General features: G+C 40.1%; 1 protein-coding gene across 4 annotated transcripts; it reads left to right on the forward strand.

The window, feature by feature from the left end:
- Positions 1-3,134: 3,134 nt before the first annotated feature.
- On the forward strand, positions 3,135-20,808 carry ncapg (non-SMC condensin I complex, subunit G). 4 transcript variants are annotated; one of them, XM_085409913.1, is made up of 22 exons: positions 3,135-3,229; positions 3,524-3,648; positions 4,123-4,368; positions 4,805-5,033; positions 5,238-5,383; positions 5,475-5,559; positions 6,298-6,490; positions 6,572-6,721; positions 8,424-8,564; positions 9,387-9,510; positions 9,805-9,894; positions 10,739-10,927; positions 11,997-12,107; positions 16,039-16,158; positions 16,895-17,137; positions 17,226-17,407; positions 17,507-17,672; positions 17,985-18,152; positions 19,523-19,646; positions 19,924-19,971; positions 20,109-20,178; positions 20,284-20,808. In XM_085409913.1, exons 2-22 carry the CDS (start codon positions 3,541-3,543, stop codon positions 20,408-20,410), a joined length of 3,060 nt encoding a protein of 1,019 aa, XP_085266039.1. In that variant the 5' UTR covers positions 3,135-3,229; positions 3,524-3,540; the 3' UTR covers positions 20,411-20,808. The 4 variants fall into 4 exon arrangements, with proteins under 4 accessions (XP_085266039.1, XP_085266037.1, XP_085266040.1 ...); XM_085409911.1 differs by having other exon boundaries at positions 3,144-3,229; positions 3,519-3,648; XM_085409914.1 differs by lacking the exon at positions 3,135-3,229 and adding an exon at positions 3,241-3,385.
- The last annotated feature ends 2,244 nt before the right edge of the window (positions 20,809-23,052 follow it).

Genomic DNA, 23,052 nt, shown 5'->3' on the forward strand with positions numbered 1-23,052 from the left:
GGTGTAGCCTGCTCCAGAAATGTGTTGCTGCGGTTTTTCATAGCGTTTGGTGGACTGACAGAGACAGGTTAAAAAAAAAAAAATGCAGCAGAGTGTCAGGATGTAATGAGAGGATCCAAATGCAGGGACATTAACATGATTTTTTTTTTTCAAGGGTTATAACCGACCAGAGGGAGCTCATGGGAAATCAGAATATGCTTTCAGAACTAAAAATCACTTGAAACTGGTTGAAAATCTAGTGAATTGTAATGATTTTAATGTGCACAAAGGTAACTACTGACAAAAATACAGTGGACTCTTCTTTTTTTAAAGAAATTAAGGAAAGGTACGTGAGAGGATGTCCATCGTTCAAAACCAGGCTTTTAAACCAATAGATTTTACTGCATGTAATATTATTTAACATTATGCAGATATACATTTTCAGTGATGTGTTGACGGGGAGAAAACAGTTTTTCCGGTTGTAATTTATCTGCAATTTTTGTCTGTTATTGCATGGATATAATAGCACAATATGTTTGGAGGTGGGGATCAAATTTCAATGTGGTGGGTGCCTCACCCCTTCCCAAAGTGGGCAGGGCTATATATACACACAGAAGACAGAATGAATGACAAAACACAAGGGTCCAAGGTGGAAAGGACGTGGAGAGGGCAGGCAGTCACAACGTAGGATAAATGTGATAATCTGAAGTGTCTAGTTTTTGTAATTGTGTTTAAGGATAGATCATTTTTGGTCCTTGCATCCTTTTTATAAATGCAATGAATTTACAGATAAAGTTGAGCCTGTGAGGCACGTTATCTGTTAAAGTGCTTGAGTTAATTATTGAACACTGTCTTTTAAGTTCAAATCTTCAATTTCTAATGCAAGATTTTCTTGGCCTTTAAGCTGATGCTGAAGTAAACCCTGATATGATAGGATCAACTCAAATGTGTGTGGTTATTCTGGAGAAGGGTGAGATATGATACCGGAGATAATATGGCACTTTTTCAGATCGGCAGAAAACCTTTGGCTTTAGCTGTTTGCATAAAAAGTGTCACAAATAAGCAACAATAAAAATGAGAAAAATATACAATTCAATTAAACTATCCCTTCACAAAAAAAGCAGTTTTCTCAAGGCGTTTTATATTGTGAGGTAAAGACTACAATATTAGACAAACTTAACAAGCAGATGGTCCTCCTATGAGCACACCCTCGACAATGATGAGAAGAACATCTCCTTAATTAGAGGAGACCTCCAGCAAAACCAAGTTCAGGAAGAGGCAGAAATTGACCATTGCTAGTTTGTGGGTGAGCATGGAAAATCTCATTTTTGTTCCCTATTTCCACAGTGCCAGTGAATTATGGCACAAAGTGTACATGATATCAGAAATATACAAAACCAACTTAACCATTATAACATCCTCCTTGTTTAGGCTGCTTGCATCAACCCTTTCACATCCGAGTGTTATTCAAGCACAGACATATACAAACATTTATGACAGAGCAGTTTGGCAGGATAATACCTGCTTTGGCCAGACCTTCTGTGCCACTTACGTTTTTCTGATAATTTTGTTGGACACAGTTGACTCGCACCGTCTTGGGCCTAAATCTCTCAGTTTCTGAAACATTCCTCTTAAACATTTTTCTAAATGTTCCCCAGGAGAGTGTGTGTGTTGCTGTGCCACCTTTATAAATCCAGTTTTGATCTAATGACAGCCCAGTTTATTTGAAACAAACTGATTATTGGGCCACATTCTTTGGTGGTTCACATTATGTAACAAACAGGAGAAACTAGGAGCAGCTAACCAAGCCTTTAAATATGTAGACCTAAATGATAAGTCATTGTGTTTATTACCTTACAGTTAATTCAGAGTTTGAATCTCAAACAATTTCTTGTCACCTTTGCAGGATTTACAGACATACACAGGGGTATTTTTCATCCCTCTGGCTTCTGATGCTGTAGCTATGTGGTCTAATGCAGGGATAGTTTGTCCCCGTATTGTATAAATATTTAATAAGATAATACACCTTCATGATAATCCCCGGCCTACATGCACACAGGTCTAAAGCAAACAGTCTGACAGAGTGCCATCTATATTAAATTAATTTCCAAAAATAGATGCCATAAAATAAGGAGCCCTCTCTGCCTGTGCAGAAGCATGTTTCTGCCCTCCTTATGGGTGAGCTGTCCCCTCCACAGCTGTCCAGCAGCTGTGGCCCTGGACACTGGCTGCATGATAATGACAAATATATTACACATATGGGTTAAATTATAAACATCAGTACAACAGAAATTCATCCACATGATTACCTAATGTATTTATATAGTTTTAAGGAGAATAAGTTTTCAGTTGTTATAAAGTAAAAGAGATGCTTTCATAAAAGTGGTTAGTCACCTCAGTTAGTTCCTTGCAGGAAACCAAGCTAAATAAAGTTTAAAAAAAGGTAAGGGTTAGCAAAACAAACAAACACAAGAACTCAACTAATAATTATTAGTCTAATGCCATTTTGAAGTATAAACATAATGCAGAGGAAATCAAAAAATACCCTTAAATTACATTTTTGCATATCTACAAAATCTGTTAAATATTTCAAAACCGTGAAAAAAAACCATCAGTGTTTTCTCAGTGGGTTTGATCTATAGAATAAAACCTCCAAATATCTTAATCACACTATCTTTTAATATTTCCCCAGTAAAACATTAATATGACATCCAGCATCATTCAGTAGCCATCTTATTTGACAATGGGTTGATTGAATTCAACAAACTGATAATGATATTTGACTAATATATTAGGCATATATACATTCTGGCATCCATAAGTCAAACTTTTGGGCTAGTATTTCAAAATTTAAATTTATTTACTCAGAATTTTGAGTTAGAAAGCCGGATTGCATTTTAAATTTTTTTTAAATTAATTATTATTATTTTTAGTGGCAGAAACAAGCTCTTTTTAATTAAAACATTTGAGAAGCTTTTATTATGTTGTTTTCTCATTAAAACAATTATTGTAATATGGCAGCGACAAGAGGTCAAATATCCATTGTTCGATTATCAGATTAAATAAATAAATAAAAATAAATAAATAAAATTTTTTGTCTGCTATATCCTCCAGAGAATCGCTTACCCGCTTGGCATACACAGGGATAAACCATACACGTGACGCACGTACGTACGCAAACATCTCAGTTCTCGCGAGAGTAAAATTCAAAAACAGGCGGTTGTTCGTTGAGAAGAAAACTAACCAAGAGGTACGTTTTAAAGCTCACGCGTTAAGCTTTTGGCTTTAATACTACTTTTCATGTCTGATAATTATAAAACGCCTCTCTAGGGACTTCGTCGTGCGTGACTTAATTACGTTGCGTTGTGTTTTTTTCTCGGCTCGTTTCACTGGTAATTCTCTCGAGGTGGGTTTAGGAAGCTAATGAGACACCAGAGACCATCAGGCGGCTTCCTTTACTGCTAGCTAATAGAGACATTTCTGACAGAGTTTACTCTAGGTAAGCCTGCTTCGGCTCATTGTATCGCTGTCTGTATTAGTTTAGGTTTCTGCGAAGGAAAGATGACGGCGGACAACGAAATAGACATCAAGGAGGCGTTTCAGCGAGCTCAGAAGGGCCACAATAACAAGGCAAAGCTGGTGGCGAGCCTCAAGAGCCGCTATAACAAGGTACGAGATGATGCTTTCTTATCAGTCTCTTCCTAAATGTCTTTCACATTATCCTGGATTAATGAGTGCATCGTTTAATATGATAAAATAACTCGGTTTATACGAGAATGTATAAATGCGCTTTCTTCTTCGAAGAAATACAGTAAAGTGAAATTAAAGCTTGTACACAGGTTTTCATTCTCCGTCACATCTATCGGTACTCTCTGTATATCCTCTTTTACTACGTGCTTGAATCTTCTCTGTGGTCTTCCTCTTTTTCTCCTGTCTGGCAGCTCCATCTTTCTTCTTTCTTGCTTAAGTTTCTGGAAGTTTGAAGTGCTTGTAAGGTGTTTGTATTAAACTGTTTGACAGAAAGCATACTAATCTCAGATTAACTGAGATGTCTGGATTGTTAAATAAGTCTTTCAGATGACCTGGGTTCTTATTATTGATCTCATAAGCATGGACCCTTCTTTCCTCTGTCTCTTCCTTCAGCTTGAGGATAAATCACTGTTCCATGAAGAGTTTGCGCACTACCTGAAGTATGCAATGATTGTCTACAAGCGTGAACCTGCAGTTGAAAACGTCATCGAGTTCGTTGCAAGGTTTGCTTCAAGTTTCCAGTCTCCACCTAAAACAAACGAGGAGGGGGAGCAGCAACAAGAGGAGGAAGAAGAAGAAGATGATGATGCTGAGGACGATCATCCATTTCTGAGTTTCATCTTCAACTTTCTGTTGGAGGTATGAACATTATAATGCTAGTTTATGCCTGTGAGCACTGTTTTCTGATGTTGTTAATGAACTGACCAGCAAATTCTTGACCTATTGATGATGATTTGTTAAAAATGTATCATTTTTTTTCTTTTTTAAACAAATCTGTTAACCACAAAAATTAAAACTTGTTCATTTCTGATTTTGCTCTGACTTTTTGAACACAAAGGCTTTGATGTGATTCTTGTCTATACTGCCTCTCAATTTTATTTTGTGGTTTCCCATATGACTTCTTTCTATTCCTTATGTATTCACATCTGTTTTTCCTCATACACTTATCCTGATCCAATCCATGTTCACAACTACTCTTGTATCTCTGCCTTTTCCCTCCCAATCTGAGTTTTGTGCGTTTCGCTCTTATTCTAATGACCGTCTCATCTCGTTTCCTGCCTTTCTTTCTTCTCAGTCCCACAAAGCCAATAGTCATGCAGTACGTTTCAGAGCGTGTCAGCTGATCAACAAATTGCTGGGCAGTATGGCTGAGAATGCACAGATTGACGATGATCTCTTTGATCGCATCCACCAAGCCATGCTGGTCCGTGTCACTGACAAATTCCCCAATGTGAGGATTCAGGCTGCTTTGGCCATGACCCGCCTTCAGCAGCCAACAGATCCAGACTGTCCGACCATCAATGGTTTGTTTTTTTTAAATGCTGAAATCTGTGACTTATTATCTAAAATTATGTGTTGAATCCCCATCCTCTACATGGTCTTAAATTCTTAATCTTCTCTTGAATCTCACTTCTTAGAAAGTAATTATTGTCACGTGGTTGTTTGTTTTTGTGTTTGTGTATCTTTGTTACTGTCACTCTAACTGCGGAATTATTTTCTATTTCTAGCGTTTATGTTGATTCTGGAAAACGATACTAATGCCGAGGTGCGACGTGCCGTTCTGTCCTGTATTGCAATGTCCCCTCGGACCCTCCTCAAAGTACTCAAGCGCACTCGAGACATCAAAGAAAATGTTCGCAAATTGGCGTATCAGGTACCTATGAATGTAAAAATATGTATCCACTGCAAGGGCTGGTTGATTACGGAGATTTGCACTAAAACTTCCATGTGTGTTTCTATTTAAGGTTCTGGCTGACAAAGTTCACATTAAAGCCCTTAGCATTGCACAGAGAGTAAGCCTACTGCAGCAAGGCCTCCATGACACCTCAGGTAACACTGATTTTTGTGGTTAAATAATACTACTTTTATAAAGATGCATTTTTAACTTCAAAATTTGCACTTAAAGTAACGCAAAACCCTAATCAAAGCTACTTCTTATTGTTTTAATTATTAATACACCAGTTATTTTTTCTTCATTGTCAAAAATGTTTGTTTATACAGCAAAAAGCTCTTTGGAATAATGAGTGATCTAAAATTTAAAGAGATTTCTTTACCAAATATAAAATGAAAAACACACTGGAGAAGTTGAGCCCTTTTTTACCCCTCGGCTTTTAAAGGCTGATGGGGTATTGAACTTTGACATCCAAGTTTGTGAATTCGATAACTCGACATCAAAGCAACGTGGGGCTTTCAAAATGATACCAGAAGTGTATCTACCTCACAATTTGAATCTGTGACCTTGACCTCGAAGTCAGGTTTTCTGAGAATCTTGTGAAGGCAATAACTCGAGAAGGAAGTTGCCTTGGATTTTGAAATTGGTAACATAAGTGAATTTACTAAAAATCTCGGACGAGTTTAAATCTCAGTGATCTTGACCAGAAGGTCAGAGGTCAAGTTTTCCGAAAATCTTGTAAATGTGATAACTTGAGAATAAAGTGACGTAAGAGTTTCAAATTGATACCGTCGGTGTATCAACTAGTGTGCTGAACTGGGCACCGCTAGTATTTTTGTTCGATTGATAGGAATGGTCCTGCTGTATATGTGTCTGATAGCCTGTGTGCTTTTCAGAAGCGGTAAGGGAGGTGGTTTGTTCTCGTTTGTTACCGGCCTGGCTGCTTCGGCTGGATGGGAACATCATTGAACTGCTCCATAGGCTGGATGTGGAAAACTGCGCAGAAACGGCTCTGGAGACCCTGAAAGCGATCTTCAAAAACATCCCGACTGAAGAGCTGCTGCAGAACCAAGTAGAGCTCGACAACAGGTACTCCCACTTCTCCCTCTGTCTAACAAATAATAAATAAAATGTCTGAAGTTAGAGATCATCGTGTGTGTTTTTTAACAGGAGGCTGATCCCAAAGGACAGTCTGACCTGTGAAAATGTGCTTTACTGGAGAGCCCTGTGTGAGTTCATCAGGAGTAAAGGAGATGATGGTGATGAAATGCTGGAGCAAGTATTGCCAGATGCAGCCACTTATGCCGACTACCTCTGTGGGTAAGAAGAGCCACTGTTATTGGATTATAAATTGTGGTTTTCTTGCTTATTGCTGTGCTGTGTAAATTCTGGACCAAGTAACTTTTCATATTGGTGGAATTTATGGAATATTTTATTGGGCACTTAATGTGCTTTTAGTTACTTTGTGGTGCTTTATTTGGGAAAAAAAATACAGTTGCCATAATGATTGTGTTGTAACTCTAGGTATCTGAAGGCAGGTCCGGTGTTCTCAGAGGAGCTCGTTCTGTATGTAACTGTGTGGCTAACTCAAAGCTTATTTAACAGCGAGGCTAACTGACTGCTTTTTGTTAAACTTCACCTGGCTATTATAAAATATAGTTTTACATCCAGACAAGTTAACCTGCTTTGCTCATGGTCAGTGCACATAAAAATGGGTGTGTTACAAGAGTAAAACGTGATACTTTAAAAACAGTAGTAATCAGTTTAACACGCCCTTAGTGTGCAGCAGGTCAAGTACAATCCAATCCAGGTATGTACCAATCCAACTTTTTCCAGTTGTGAGAAAGAGTTCATTAGGACTTTTTAGTCATAGCAGCTGAAATGTCCACAATTTGCAGTTAAATTAAATTAAACAAATCACAAATAAAAGTAGTTAGTGTAGCTTGAGTGAAACACCTCCATGCTGTTGTTGCGTTGCCATTAGCTCTCCCACTATCCACAGATCGTCACGTTGTCACCGACATCCGACCAAATATCGGATCGATATCTGGAGCTCATGTTTAGAGCAGCCTGAAGCCTGAGCTTGCATGGACTTCAAAACACTCACACTGAACCCATTAGTTGAAACTTTTGCCATGTTTAATTTGAACATGCACCAGTGGAACAATAAAGAAAAGCACGACATATCCACCTTCATGTTTATTTTTTTAAATAATGTTATTTGCTTTTGATGGGTACCATTATCCTTCGCAGTCCTTGTTAAATTGACGTTTTCTGTGTCTTTTGTTTATTAACAAGTTAATTATACAGATAAGTTATCTCATTTGCAGCAGCAGGTTTCTTTTTGTAATCCTCTAGACTTTTATCTTTTATAGTAACAGTTGTGGTTTTCAGCAAATATGAAAACCAGACAATTATTGCACCGCATTATTTTTGTAATGATGTTGTTGTTTGGTTTTGTTGCCTAAATTGGTATCGTGGTGCTTTATGCCCCTAACTCTCTGCCAAGCTGTGTAAGCCAAAGCTTTTTATTTCTTTTTTTATTTGAGTGATATCTATAGTCCAAAGAAATCCACTTTATAAAGTTCTATTTTTTCCAAAGTCTGTGGGTAATCACGATCTCAGTAGTGATCCAAGTGATCATAGCTGATTTTTGCCATACTCAAGCAGACTGACAGCTCATCTGCTACCCTTGCTGTGCACTGACAGAGCTGTTTTATCACCAGTCTAGTGCTTGTGCATGTAAGTGTGTGAAATACTGACGTGTGATATGCTCTGCAAATGAATTTGATTTAACTAATTGGCAAATCTAACATTTGTCTGCTCGTAAAATGGGTTTATTAATTTGAGTGAGGTGACAAGTAGCTGGTTGGTTAAAAGTCACTCCACCGCTGACTGATAACTGGCTCTGCTGCGTGACATTTGGGAGAAGCGTTAATTTTGTTTATGCTGTCAGGGTAGCGGAATTATTCTAAATGAATGGGCTCTGAGAGCTGCTGTTGTCTGACTCTGACTGTTGTAGATATCTGAAGGCCGTGCCTGTGCTGTCCGAGGAGCAGAGGGCCGACTTTAACCAAGTGGAGCTTGTCATGACCAAAGAGTTCATCTCGCAACATCTCATCCATCTCATTGGTTGTCTGGACACCAACGAGGAGGGTGGCAGGTAAGATGAGAACAAGGTTGAGGAATGTGAATCGGATGCAAAATACCTTAAAATGCATGTGGAAATCAGCTGGGAAAGAGGAAGGATGTTTTTGGAGGGTGATGCAAACAGTCTGGTATTTCATTAATCAGCATGTCCTAACAAATATGGCCCAAAATGGTATATAAGTCTTTTAGAGCCCCCTTCTGATGTTTCCTACCCAAACAGCAGGTCAGAAATAAGAAACAAGTGTATGAGATCTTCATATTGACAAAACTCATACAAGAAAGTATTGTCTTTTCTTTGTTTGAGAAATGACTGCAAGTAAAGATTATTTTCTGACAGGCAGCTAATAGATAAATTAATGAATAAATTTCAGACCCAGATTAGCTGCTGTGACAGGTTAGACAGTGAGCTGACTGTTTGGTTAAATATTAAATTAAATATTGTTTTGATTTGTTTGCCTGTCTGTTTATCTGGATAGCTCAGGAGGCTTTGGTCAGATTTGCGTGAAATTTTACTTTTGGGTTTCATCCCTCGGAAGTAATAAACCTGTGCAGTCAGTCTAGCTTTGGAACTAGATTCTGGTTCGTAGTGGCAGCTTGAGGCTTAGGGTGTAGAGCGGGTCATCTAATAATGTGAAGGTCACTGGCTTTATCTTCGACTCCTCCATTCTGTGTGAATGGTGTGAGTGTGTCTGTGAACGCTAGTAGTTTTTAGGCTTGTGACTCTGAGACTGCTCTTGTTTATATATAAGACTTAATTAATTTGGTAGGAGATTCATAATGTTAGTTTTTTGAAGTCTGTTTATTCATTTAACGGTTGAGCTGTGCATGTTCGTAGGAAGCGTGTACTGGCTGTCCTGCAGGACATGTTGGCTCTTCCTCAGACTCCCTCCTCTCTGGTCTTCCTCCTCACTGAGAAGCTCCTCAACCTCATCTCCGATGACCACAGACGCATCCAAACTGTAAGTTAGGCTTAAACATGAACTTCACTGTATAGTCAGTTGTCATGTTATCTAAACTCCCCTTTTGCACACGAGGGGAAATATAAATGTCACTGCCCTTTATGAATCCAGTTGACAGACCAATTAGTCAAAAATGAAATGATAAAGGCTGTAGTTATTTATCAGTGGTTCCAGATGGACACACACCGGGGTCTTTTTGTTTGACGTGTCAGAAAATATAGCAGGTTTCCTCTCAGCTGTGGCATCATTGACCCTCAGATTGATGTTTAAATGAGCTGGCTTTGTGTCGCACAGGTGGCAGAAATCATCTCTGACGTGAGGGAGCCCATCACAGGGGCCAGTCAGCCAGTGGATGAGAACGAGAGACGCCGGCAGCAGGTCCAGGTGGGTGACACTCTGCCAAATGAAAACGCCCAGAAGCAATTTGATTCTGGAAACCCGTCCAGTTGTCTCACTGTGATTAAATAGAAGAGCTAAACAGCGTCTTTGCACAATTCTACTTTATAGAAGTTAAAAGTGAGAAGGTGACAAAAAAAAAATCCCTTTCTATTAAAGGACACCATGTAGACTGACGACCAGATTACAGTCTAATAATTTCTTAATTAGTTGGATTTTTGCCTTTTTTTTTTTTTTTTCTCGCTCTCTGCTCCATTTATATTCCTTCCCTTTCTGTTTCTTTGTCCTGCTCTACATCCAGCTGGCAGATGGTTTATATTTAAGGCCAAGCCCACTTAAACTAGCGGGGTGGATGGTGAATGTCATGTACGCTAAACGTATCTTTGCCTGGTAAATCCTGGTTCATTAGCTCTCCCTTCTTTGCTTCATTCCCTTTGCTTAAGCTCCATGCACACGTACGCTCTGAGGGAATTACTCTCAGTTGTGACTGTACCTTAGTTTCCTCACTAAATACTGAAATCTGTTGGATTCAAAATGGCTGTTGAGAAAGTTAATCCTAGCCCAGGTGTTCACTTACTCTGTCTGCTCTGTGCACCTGGTCTCTCCCATCTTTTTATTCTTCAGTGAGTAAAGGCAAAGAAGGCTCCAGAGGGCTGTAGCCTCTCCAGAGCATCAGCTGTTGTTTTTCCTGTTTGCGGAGGTGCAGTTTTCCATCTCAACAGTCCTCTCTTGAGCGTGCTTCAGCTGAAGAATGACCCTCCCCTCTTATTTTTATTGTCTGACCTGTTTGTGTTTTTTTTTTTTTTTTTTTTTTCCCTCTTTTCGCTCCCAGCTTGCAGAAGTGAAGGTGCGTATCTTAGAGGCTAAACAAACTCTGGAGGACTGCATCTCCGCCCAGGAGTTCAGCCAGGCGGCAGAGCTGAAGAACTCCATCACAGATCTGGAAAATCGCAGGAACCAGATTCTCCAGGACATTGCTGAAAGCAACCAAGTGGCTGACAAGGAGGTCCGCACAGAGAAGGTATTAAGCTACACAGAAACATCACCTCTGCATTTAAATGTACAGTTTTTGCTCAGCTCTAGCTCCATTCATGGACCTCTCCTTTTAAGGCAACCCCCTGTTTATGCCAGCTCTGATTTGTTACCCCTTGTAAGCTGAAGGTTTCCCAAGCAGACAGGAGGTATGGGGGCTTGCTTCTGCCACTGGAGGGAAAAATGCCAACCCTAAGTCAAGATTTCTGGATATTATCTCAATATTTTGACACAATCACTCAAACTTCTGAGAAAATAACTTAAAATGGAGAAAATGGCCTGAAGTTTTGATTCATGAAGTCGCGATAAAAACCAAATATTTCTACATATTGGTGCCAAGTTTCCATGGGGTGGAGTTAGTGAGCTCAGGGCCAGAGCTGCATGATGGCTACCCCAAATCGCTGTCAGCGTGAATCTCATTGAAATGACATTAATGCCATAACCGCATTAACTTGGTAAATCTCCGTTAGCGAGCTAGTGCCGATTGCCCCGTGCATGGGGCTGCACGGTGCTAACGTTTTAAAGAGCTAACGCGTTGACACCGTGCAGCCCCACGCACAGGGCGAGCCGCGCTAACTTGCTGATGAAGATTTGCAGCGTTAGCGTCATTTTAACGAGATTAAAGCTTACAGCACTAGTTACACAGTTTATAATAATTTCAGTATTTTTAGATCCCAACAAGCTGAGTCATAAAGACAACTTTTGTCCTCGTTGTTTTGTTTTTTTAATAAACCGTCATACAGGCTTCACATGTGGAGATTTTGGCTTTTCATTGAATTTGTCCCTGTTTTTATACATCATAGGGTGTGATGCAATAGTTTTACTAGTGCATCCCCGTGGAGATCAGATCTGTCTGTATGTGACCCATGAACTGAAATTACTATGACCTGACCTGGTTTAGAGAAGCTTGAGCTTTTTGCTCACTCACCTCATTATTTGAAACCTTGTTCATATGACCATCCATCTCCATATGAGCCAAACGCATCCATATGACAGAAAATAAATGCGTTTTAATAAAATGAAATGGTGAATATGGTATGTGTTTGTTTGCTTTGCAGAATGATCCAGATACTCTTTTGAGGTGTCTAACGATGTGTGCTGAGCTGCTGAAGCAAATGAACATCAAGACCCGGATTGGTCCAACCACAAGCGCCTTAATGTCTTCACTGGTAAAAACAAAACAAGCACTTGAGTTTGTGTCGTAACTAAACATGCAGATCTATAGTAAAGGCAGCAGGATCGCCTTTTCAGATCTGAGTTTGTACATCTGTTTTTCCAGAAACCTTCAGTTTCTTTCATGCTAGTGTTGAGCCGACGCCACCCTGTAGAAAACAAGCATTTAAAAATATCCCTTTTTTAGGACACGAGCATGAGCTGTATATGAAAGTTTATTGAGGTCACAGATGAAGGGAGCCAGAGGGTGGTTTTCCCAAAGACTTCAATGCACATAACCAAACAGCTGATGATGGTTCAGAGCTGGCAGATTCTCTGAGTCTTCAAACTTTGCTTCAGTTAGATGCTCATTCAGACGATTTATACTTGGTGGGTGTTGAAACAAACTGATAGCTGCAAAGCAGAGGCGGGCTATGACGAGATACCACCGTAGTTCCAGATTGAAATTTCAGCCGTTAAAAATGTGATGCAGAAAAAGCAATTAAGGGGAACTGAGGGCGCCAGAAAAAGATCTGTGAGACCAAGATAAGTTAGTGTTGAATAAAGAGCTTCATGACTGGCGGGCAGGAAGGCAAAATAAATGTCAGCTATCACAGATGATATGTGGCACAGGATACTCTGCACAGATAGAAGAAGAAGAAGAAGAAGAAGAAGAAGAAGAATGGATTACCCGACCTATCATCAAATGCCCTCTTTGAGGAGAACTTAAACATCCTGTTTGTACAAAACTGCCTGAAGACATTTCAGAACTGCATCTCTCCAAACAAGGGACACTAAATCCACAGAGCGGGCGTAACAATATGACCACTGATGGCTGAAGTGAGTAGCACTGATTATCTCTTCATCATGGCACCTGTTAGTCGGTGGGATATATTAGGGAGTGAGTAAACATTTTGTTCTCAAAGTTGATGTGTTAGAAGCAGGAGAAATGGGCAAGTGTAAGGATTTGAGTGAGTCTGGCGAAGGCCAAATATTGATGGCCAGACGACTGGGGCAGAGCATCTCCAAAACTGCAGCTGTTGTCGGGGTATTCCCGATCTGCAGTGGTGAACCAGCAACAGGGTCAGGGGCAGCCAAGGCTCACTGATGCATGTTGGGAGTGAAGGCTGAACCAACAGACAAGCTACTCTAGCTCAAATTGCTGAAAAGGTTCATGCTTGTTCTGATAGAAAGGTGTCTGAATACACTGAGGATCGCAGGTTATTGCTGTTTGGGCAGCAAAAGGGGGAACAGTATTAGGCCATTATGTTATGTCTGATCGGTGCATACAGACTGGCCAAACATTTTCATTTTTCTTAATATTTATCACATAAAAAGTATCAGGGGATTTCACAAGAAAAATAACAGACTGTTTTTGCTGCTGATAAAACTCAAGACCACAAAGTCCAAAAGCTGAAAATTTTCATATCAAGTTGTTTACAAAAAAAACGAAGAAAGAAACAGTCATCTGTCACCAATCAACAAATAAATAATTCTGTATTCGATACTGAGGTTAGATGGAAGTTTTTGACCAATGAATTCATGTGTTATTTCTTCTGTTTTACAAATGTGTTTTTCTCATAGACCCTATTTGTTTTATTCTCAGAAGTGTGTCACGTACCATTTCTCAGCTTTTAAAATTTCATACAGTTATAACTTATTTTGATGAGGGGAATAAAACACAGACTTTTTAGGTACTGACACGCTGGCTCGCACTCTCAGAAATGCCCATAGTAGTGACAATATTTTCATATCACGTTTAAATGTACACTGTACTATGGATGTCATGATGAGGCACATCTGCAGTATTTGTTCTAATAGCGGTTAACAGAGGTTAAAGTGGTTTGAATCGGGTCATGCTGTTTCACTCACTCGGTTCTCCTGAATTCGCAGCTTTCTTTGTTAGTGATGCTGAACTGTTGGTGGTTCAGTCGATAAAACCGGCCCCTGCTGGTACCGTCCATGAATCAGTTGGGCAAGAACTGTCCGAAGTTTAAGGTGTGGAGCGAAACATCGTACATGTGCTGACAAGTCAGGTAGTCTGTGAGCTTGTGCAGAATATTGTGTGTGAATCCTGATGACTTGGAGCACTATTTGCTGTTGCTCCCGTAGGGAAGTTGAAATGTCAAAAAATGTCATTTAACCCTTTGCCTTGGTTAAATGGGTTATAAAGGAACTGTGGTCAGTATTAGGACCCTACATTCTGTTTCTTTTAAATACTTCATTGACGACTGGAGTCTTTCCTGAATGTTTTAAATCAGCTGTGGTAGTGCCGATCTTGAAAAAGCCTGGACTGGATGTTGACATGGTTGCAAACTATAGACCCATCTCACATCTGTCTTTTTTGTCTAAGGTCTTTGAAAAAGTGGTTTTTAAGCAGCTCACTGAGCATTTGTCAACAAGCAATCTGTTTGAACCATTTCAGTCTGCTTTTAGACCAAATCACTCCACAGACACAGCTTTAGTAAAAGTGGTAAATGATCTACTGGTAAATGCAGACAATGATCGCACTTCAGTTTTATTACTGCTGGATCTAAGTGCTGCGTTTGACACTGTGGATCACTGCATTTTATTGGATAGGCTTGAACATTTTATTGGAATTACAGGAAATGTTTTATCATGGCTGAGATCTTACCTGTCTGGGAGGTCTCAGACTGTTAGTTTTAAAAATGATCTGTCCGAGACCTGTGCAGTGAGGCATGGGGTCCCTCAGGGCTCCGTACTTGGACCATTGCTGTTTTCTATGTACCTGCTACCTCTTGGTGTTCTTTTACGTTCTTGTAACCTTTCATTGTTACGCTGATGACCTGCAGCTTTATGTTCCTTTAACCATTGGAACTGTGCTGAAGTCTCTAAACTAGAATGTTGTTTATCTGCAATTAAGGGCTGGTTATCGGATAATTTCTTGCTTCTTTTCTTGAAAAGAAAGAGTTGATGGTCATTGGGCCACACAAATTTCAGCACTTGTCCCAAAATTTCATCTTGAAAATTGATGACAGTGCCATAAATTGCAGGAACAAGGTAAAAAACTTGGGTGTGTGGTTCAACATGGTGCTCTCCTTTGAATCTCATGTGAAAGAGATAACAAAGACTGCCTTTTATCATTTGAGGAACATGAGCCAGAATCAGACAAGTTTTGTCAAGCGACACTGCAGAGGTTCTTGTCCATGCATTTGTGTCTTCCCGTATTGACTATTGCAATGCTCTTCTTTCTGGCCTACCAAAGAAAAGTTTTAGAGGTCTACAGATGGTGCAAAATGCAGCTGCTTGCATTTTAACAAGAACTGGGAAATTTGAGCACATCACCCCTGTTCTGAGATCTCTGCATTGGCTACCTTGTCAGGTTCGAGCAGATTTTAAGGTCCTGCTGCTCACCTACAAGGCTTTAAACGGATTGGCACCTATAGGTGCCTCTCTATACCTCTCCGACCTTTTACACCTTTATGCTTCATCTCGTGCTCTCCGATCTCAGGACTCTGGCCTTCTAAAAGTTCCTAAAAAAGACAATTGGAGAGCGTGCTTTTTCTTTTCGTGCCCCGTTTCTGTGGAACAACCTCCCTCAAGATATTCGGCAGGCATGCTCTGTGGAGGTTTTTAAAACTAAGTTGAAGACACATTTGTTCACCTTATCCTATATGTCTTAATTCTATGGCTTTTAGTTTTTAAATTTTTATTGTTTTTAACTTTATTGTGTCTCTTACCTGTATCGCTTTTATTTTATTTATCCCTTTAGTTGTACAGCACTTTGTTTGAAAGCGCTTTATAAATAAAATTATTATTATTATTTCACACCCATTCATCAGTAATAAGCCTATATTACAAAACGTATGTAAATAAATAACAGCTGTTATCATTTATTCTTATCTGTTACTAACAATGCACAGTTTATTAACAATGGTTAAGTGTTAACCTTATTGATTGCTTTCACTGTTTTTTCCTGCATCTCAGATCCTGCCCAGCATAGCAAGCGCACACCCTGCTGTCCGCAACATGGCTGTGGTGTGTTTAGGAACATGTGCTCTGCACAGCAAGGAGCTAGCCAAAACCCACATGGTCCTGCTGCTACAGGTAACTTCTTATAGATGTGTTTCAGATACCTGAAACACTTTGTTTATATGTGTAAGGATGCTACACGATGAACAGAAAGTTAAGCCTTAATATCATTTCCACACTTAAATTGCTGCTTCCCTTCTAATCGGATTAAATGATTATTAACCTCGTAAGTCCCAAACTCTTTCATGGCATGCATTTTTAATTTCTCTTTGCTATTTGGGCTGATTGGAACCTGATGAATGTAAAAACAAAGAATTACATGATTTTTTTTTTTTTAACCTGATTTTTGTTTCTGAGAAAAATGAGATTTACATATGAGGGCATTCGTTTTAACTTTCGATAGAACAGTGACAGTATAATGTCCTCGTAAGTGGATATCAGAGCAAAATTTAGTATTTTGGTCTAGAGAACCCAAATGATGTCCACATATGTGAACGCCAGGTCCTAAGAGGTTAATGACATTAATAATTCAGTTACTGTCAGTCTTTCTGCAAATAAAATAATTGCTAATTAATCTCTTAAAAAAAAAACATGTAATAAACTAAACATGACGCCTTTAGCTTAAGAGCTGTGCTCAAACTAATCCTCAGTTATTTTGTAAATGTAGCTAATTGCAAAATAAACAACATTATGCAGGCTGGAGGGGAGTCGGGGGGGTGATTCTAGTCATTTTTGTTCACTGACAGAAAACGCACATGTATTAAAGGCTTTCTTGATTCAAAGTGCTCTGTGTGTATCTGCGTGTTTCCAGATAGCTCAGCTGGATGAGGTAAAGATCCGTATCAGTGCTCTGCGGGACATCATCGACCTGCTGCTGCTGTTTGGCTTCCAGCTTCTCTCTGAAACAGCTGCCACTGAAGCGGCCCCGCCCTCCCAATCCTCACCAGAGAACCAGGACGATGACATGGCGGTTGCAACTGATGAGAAGGCGGACGTACCAGAGGACACCGCACAGAGTATCCTTGTGATGCTGTCAGAGTTCCTGGACAGTGAGGTGAGGCTGAGATATTTTACTCCAGAAACTACAGTATGCATGTGGGTGTTTATAGATGTCTGATACATGTGCTGGGAACATCCTTCAGGTGTCCGACCTGCGGACAGAGACAGCGGAGGGCCTGGCCAAACTCATGTACACGGGCCGCATCTCCAGCGCCAAGATGCTGTCCCGTCTGGTGCTGCTGTGGTACAATCCCGTCACAGAGGACGACATACGCCTGCGACACTGCCTCGGCGTCTTCTTCCAGCTCTACGCCCGCGAGAGCAGGTCACTAATGTGCATGTTGAGTGATGTGGTCACTTTTATTTGGCATGGAATCTCCCCCAGCTGATCATGTGACATGAAAATGGTGTTTTTATGCTTCAGGGCTCACCAGGAAGTCGTGGAGGAGAGTTTCTTGCTGACCGTTCGGACTCTGATGAACGCTCCGGCGACGTCTCCGCTCGCTGAGGTGGACATCAACAATGTAGTCGAGCTTTTTGTTGAGCTGACTCGCCCGGGAGCTCTCATTAAACCTTCAACTAACACTGAGGTGAGAAACATCGGAGACTGAGGAAGAGACTCAGGAAGATTTTAAATTAAACCCAAATTCCAACAAGCTATTTATAATCTTATTATATTAGGAGTGTGGATTTACTGTTGGGTCTGTGGCTCTGTTCAAGGAAAACACCAAGGATGTTTTTATTGCCTCACTGAGCTTTTCGTTATACATCTTCCCTGAAATACCAGCTAACAGTCTGCAAAATGTTTCACACGATTACTGCAGGTCAAGTAAGCGTGAGCAGAACAGAGTGTTATTATTAATCTCTGAATAATTGTATTTGTATACCTGTGTATGTCTCAGGAGGTGTGTGTCCATGACTACATGGCTGTGCGTATCTGTGGCGAGATGCTGAAGGACCCCACAGCCCCCGAGGTGCGCCTCTATGCAAAGACTCTGAGCAACCTAGAGCTCAGCAGAGACGAGACCGTCAGGGAGGACCTGCAGACGCTGCTGCAGCAGCTTGTACAAGTGAGCCTACTGCTATCGCACCACTGTAACGTAGTCCACGTGATATTGGCAACAAGTTCACCATATCAACAAAAAACGAAATGAAGGCCTGGAAGAAACAAAAGGTGGAAGGAGACTGAGGGAGCCACACAATGGGCTGGAGGACAACCCTTAACGAGGTTGTATAAATAAAAAGCTAAACTAAGGTACTGCCAAAAAACAGCAGACTGCTAAAACTTGACAAAGAAAAAGAAAAAGAACATAAAGGAGGGACCTATAGATGCTCAGGAGCTGCTTGGTCTGGGAGAGACCGCAAAAGCTTTCTCTGAGCTAACTTTAAACAGAGGTAGAAATTCGTTAGTTACTCCACCCAAAAAGAGAAGATGCAAACACGAGTGAGAACTAATCACAAATTATAGCTAAAGCTGTGAAAATTGCAATTAAAAAAGCTCTTTGGGTTTTTTGTTGTTGTTGTGTTTGTTTGTTTGTTTTCAACCAAAAAAACAAAATCAAAGTATTGAACATGTTCTGTTCATTTCAAGCTCCATATTTTATATCCTGGGACTGATTCACAGTTTAAAATAATCCTTATTTACCTTATACTAAGACTTTGTGCAGCTACTCGGTTTATCTGAAATAAGCTCTTTTAGCTCTTCTTCCTTTAAGCCAACTTCTGCTGATTTGTTTTGTCCTTGCAAACAGAACGTTTAAACAGCAAGTGGGTGGAGCTGTTGTGGTCACATTTAGAGTGCGACTGTGAGCACCACTGTCTCAAATGAAGATATTAAAGCAGTGTGATGCCTTTGACTTTGATTGTGAACATAGCATTAGCCACTGTAACGGGACACATGAACGACATCATAGGTCCATGTTGTGTTTTTAAAAACAGTTGAAAAATTTCCAGAATTAACTACACCTCTCATTAGAATAAAGTGGAGAAAACAGCAGCTCCGACTTTATGAACAAAATGTGTTTTCTGTGGAGTTGAAGGTCAGCTAAACTGGGCTGTATTATAATGTAATACCAGCTTGTACCACAAGGTGGATTGAGTCAGTTTAATCTTCATTTAAACAAAGTCAACGAGAACGTATTCCTCTTTACCTTTTGCCAGGACACCGTTGTAAAGTTTCTTGAGGAATAGTTAAAAGGACGGGAGGAAAATGGCACTATAAGTCCAAAAACATTTTAACATGCTTCCCCCCCCCTAGTGGTGAAAGTGTCACGTGTGTGAATGTCAAAAGACAGAAATCATCAAGATATATAGAAAAACCTTCACAGCAGTCCATCAAACCGAGCTCATGTAGTGTGGAGCACAGAGCTGTACCTGCATATCTGTCTGTTAAAAGGCCCATTGTTTAAGTTCACCCCTTTTCCCCCCTCCTTTCTTTCAGGTGGTGAAGGATCGTGTCTGTCTCCGTGCTCTGGAGAAGATGATTTATCAGCTGGCGGACTCAAAAGAACAGGCTGAGCTCCTCAGCACCACTGCGTTACAACCCCTGGATGTCAATGCAGATGGTACGTATGCAAACACAGACTTTAAATAGGAATGGCCATCTGATATCCCATGGAGCATCTCCAACTTATGTTACCTCCTGAGTGTGTGTCTAAATAGATTTAAAATGCTAATTTGTGACAAGCGCTCCTGCAAAAGGATTACATGACTTTACCAGCATGTTGCTAAGTAGATTAAAAATGACTCGCTCCGTCCCATTCGGTGTTTGTTTAGATAAAAATGCAGCAGGCTGAGGGCGAAAATGCAGAAAAATGAGTTCTCTGTTTGCTGTTTCCACAGAGGCTGCGGCAGATGATCCATCAAAATCTGCCAAGAGACCCAAAAGAGGTAATGCAGGGGTTTTTATATGCTCGTCTAAAACCGCAGTCCTTCAGTGCCACTATATTTTTAGAGCTCCTCCTCTCCTGCCCGAGGCAAGAAGTTGAGTCAGCACTGGGAGGTAACCCGAGTCTTTGTTTTCACAGGTCAGAGGAAAGCGTGCACAGCCAAAGGTGGCAGAAAGCCGAACAGGAGGGCAGAGTCGTCAGAGGAGAGGCGAGTTTGCTGATTTTAGCAAAATAGAAAACACCCATTCAGTAACATATTCATCACAAGTGCATTTACTCATTTTCTCGTCTCACCGTCTCTCTTTGGCTACAGCGATGGAGAAAATGTCCCAGAGTCGGCCTCCATGGTGCGTCCGTCACGGAGGGCCAAGACTGCAGCTCTGGAGAAGACGAAGCTGGACCTCAACCCTCTTATCAACCAGGAGGCCAATGTGTCCTGAATAAAGAGATTTACCTTTCTGTATCGACTCAAGTGTTCAGGCAATGAGTCATATTTACCCTTAAGTTACATTTTTGTTGTTTTAAAGTTTTGTCATTTTAATCAAATGTATCAAAGTTAACAAAGCTTGTTCTCTTTTTAAAAATTTAGTGCAAACATATCCTGATAACTTTTAACAGGGAAAAAAGCAAATCACCATTTCACACAAGAAGCAAAGACAAAATGTTTCTTTTGTGTTCATGTTTTAATGCCCTGAATAACCATGTGACCTTTCTAGATTCCCTTACCAGTTCCCTCTCTACCAGTACATAATTAAACCATGTTAATCACCACGAATGTGAAGAATTCAGAGAGGTCTGATCTCAATCATTGAAATCTTACAGAATAAAAATGGAAATGGTATTTCAGTTTTGCTTGAAGTTACATACATTTTCTATAAATTCTTAAAGGGAGAGTAACAAGTCAGGTTTTTACGGTAAACAAATAATTATACTGTAAGTAAAGTGTAAGCAATTTTAAGTATTTCATGGTAATTTTATGGTATTAGAATAATGTTTTCCCAGCACGTTGTAAGTATGCTGCACTTTTGGACTGGATTAATCTTGCATTTTTATATATTTATTTACTTTTACATTTTAATTTAATATTCATATTCATGATGGGTGTTCCCCCCCCCCCCCCCCCCCCCCCACTCTATAGTAATCATATAGTAGGGATTTAGAACAGTTTATTGTTAATGTATTTCTAAATTGTGTTTGAACTGTAAAAGGAAAAGTAATGAGTTGGACTTAATCACAACAAACTGATAGCCTTTATTGTGGGCCACGAGTGTCAAAATGAATTAAATACCAAATTAAATAATTGTGTTTTAAATGAAATTGCATGTAATTAAGTTTAAACAGTTTTAATTTAACAAATTTAATGATGTATTAAATCATTTTGGCACTCAAGGCCCTCCACACCGCGAGTATGTTAAATGTGTGGTGTATAGTTATTTGTGGGAACTTTATTTTTGTTTTTTTTCACTTTGTTTTCTATTTACATTAATACATGTAGACACCCTGTAGGGTGTTGCGGGTTCAAATATTGAGGGTGAGCACAAAAACAACAATGGTCCAGGAGAGTCGGTCAAACAATGATTTTTAATGAACACACGCGTGGGGAGATGAACACTGCGCACAGACAGCATCGATCTCCGGCCAGTGATACACAAGTAGTTGTTTTTATAACATCAGGGTATTATTTATGACGCCCCCTCATGCGCCAAAGCAGATACAATACAATAAATGTTGACGACTTTTGACACATTTAAAAGGACATCTTCTCCGTCTCGAGGCCAGGCGCTTCCTGTTAATCTTCTGACTCTCACTTATCTCCTGGAGCAAACTGTCCCTTAGGCAGACACAATTTTGCAGTCACAAGCTTTTGCAAACTATTATTTGAACTCTTACCTAAACATGAGTCTAACTACTGTTTGTGTGTGTGTGTGTATGTGTGTGTCTCGACCTCCAACGCACTCAGCCTCACCCCGCCCGTTGACGCTTCTGGCCTTTTACCAGACAGAAGCTCTCTGTGATAGGTGTAATAATCTTAACTAAGAACATGTGTAATCTATTGAATAAATGCTTTGATGAAATGATAATTAATGTAATGGTAATGATGGTTATGAATAGTAGCAGTAAAATATTGCCCTGATCTCCACAACGGTGTTTACAGTGACTGCAAGGATAACCACACTACTGGTTGAAGAACTTATTTACTATGACCCTGGGGTCCGTTCTTCGTACCTCGCTAAGTAAGTTAGCTGGATTTGATTGTTGACGATTTCGCGTGATCCTGGATCGTTCGGTTCCCCGAAGCTCATCCGGGACTTGCTGTCATAGCAACAGATCCGTAAGCGTAAACCTGCTCGGGAGCAGGCTTACTTTATGTAAACAGGATTAGATCGCGGCCACTCAGGTATGTCCGCTTCATGTATACGAAAGCAACAGCGATATTTTACCACTGTTTTACCAAAAATAAATATTATCAATGTAACTAAAGATAATGCAGTACTTGATCCTTTTATTGATGTCACACAGATACATACAGGTCATTTCCTAAAAAAGGGAAATGTACTATTAATCATTCTATTTCATGTATTTGATTATTTCAGATGTAATTCATATTCTAGAGTTGTAATTGTAAATTACTTCGTGTAATCAAGATGAGAGACCACGGCTATAAAAGCGAAGGTGGATTTGGGAAGCCTGTCGCAGCCATGTCCTGTCCGTTTACGCGAGCCACCCATTGCGGAAGGTGCAAGATTGATAAGGAGAGTCCTCAGAATTCAGCGTATATTGCGGGATAGACAGGATCCTTTAGCTCAGCGCGACAGTGTGCTCATAGAGAGATATCGATCTTCCCGTGAGGGTATTATTTACTTAACCAACTTGTTGACGAGGGGGTGCAGGACCACCACCTGTCTTTTTTTGCTCTGCCCTTTTCTTGGTTGCTGTTATAAACAAACAGATTATTTCAGGGTCTCTTTTCAAGAGACTAAAAGCAATATAAGTGATAAATATTACCATTCTGTAGAATATTCTTATATTTCACTTTTACTTGTTCCCATGTTCTAGTGGCTCCACAACAACAAATGAATGA

This window comes from Rhamphochromis longiceps, linkage group LG6 (assembly GCF_057381845.1).
Source record: "Rhamphochromis longiceps isolate RC_006_pf linkage group LG6, R_longiceps_female_GT1.1, whole genome shotgun sequence".
In the NCBI taxonomy this organism is placed as follows: Eukaryota; Metazoa; Chordata; class Actinopteri; order Cichliformes; family Cichlidae; genus Rhamphochromis; species Rhamphochromis longiceps.

Bases quoted from the DNA above. Each gene is read 5' to 3' on its own strand.
- ncapg (XM_085409913.1), top strand. From the start codon at position 3,541: ATGACGGCGGACAACGAAATAGACATCAAGGAGGCGTTTCAGCGAGCT. The intron at 5,560-6,297 runs GTAACACTGATT...TGTGCTTTTCAG, and splicing joins AGGCCTCCATGACACCTCAG to AAGCGGTAAGGGAGGTGGTT. The intron at 17,408-17,506 runs GTCACTAATGTG...TTTATGCTTCAG, and splicing joins CTCTACGCCCGCGAGAGCAG to GGCTCACCAGGAAGTCGTGG.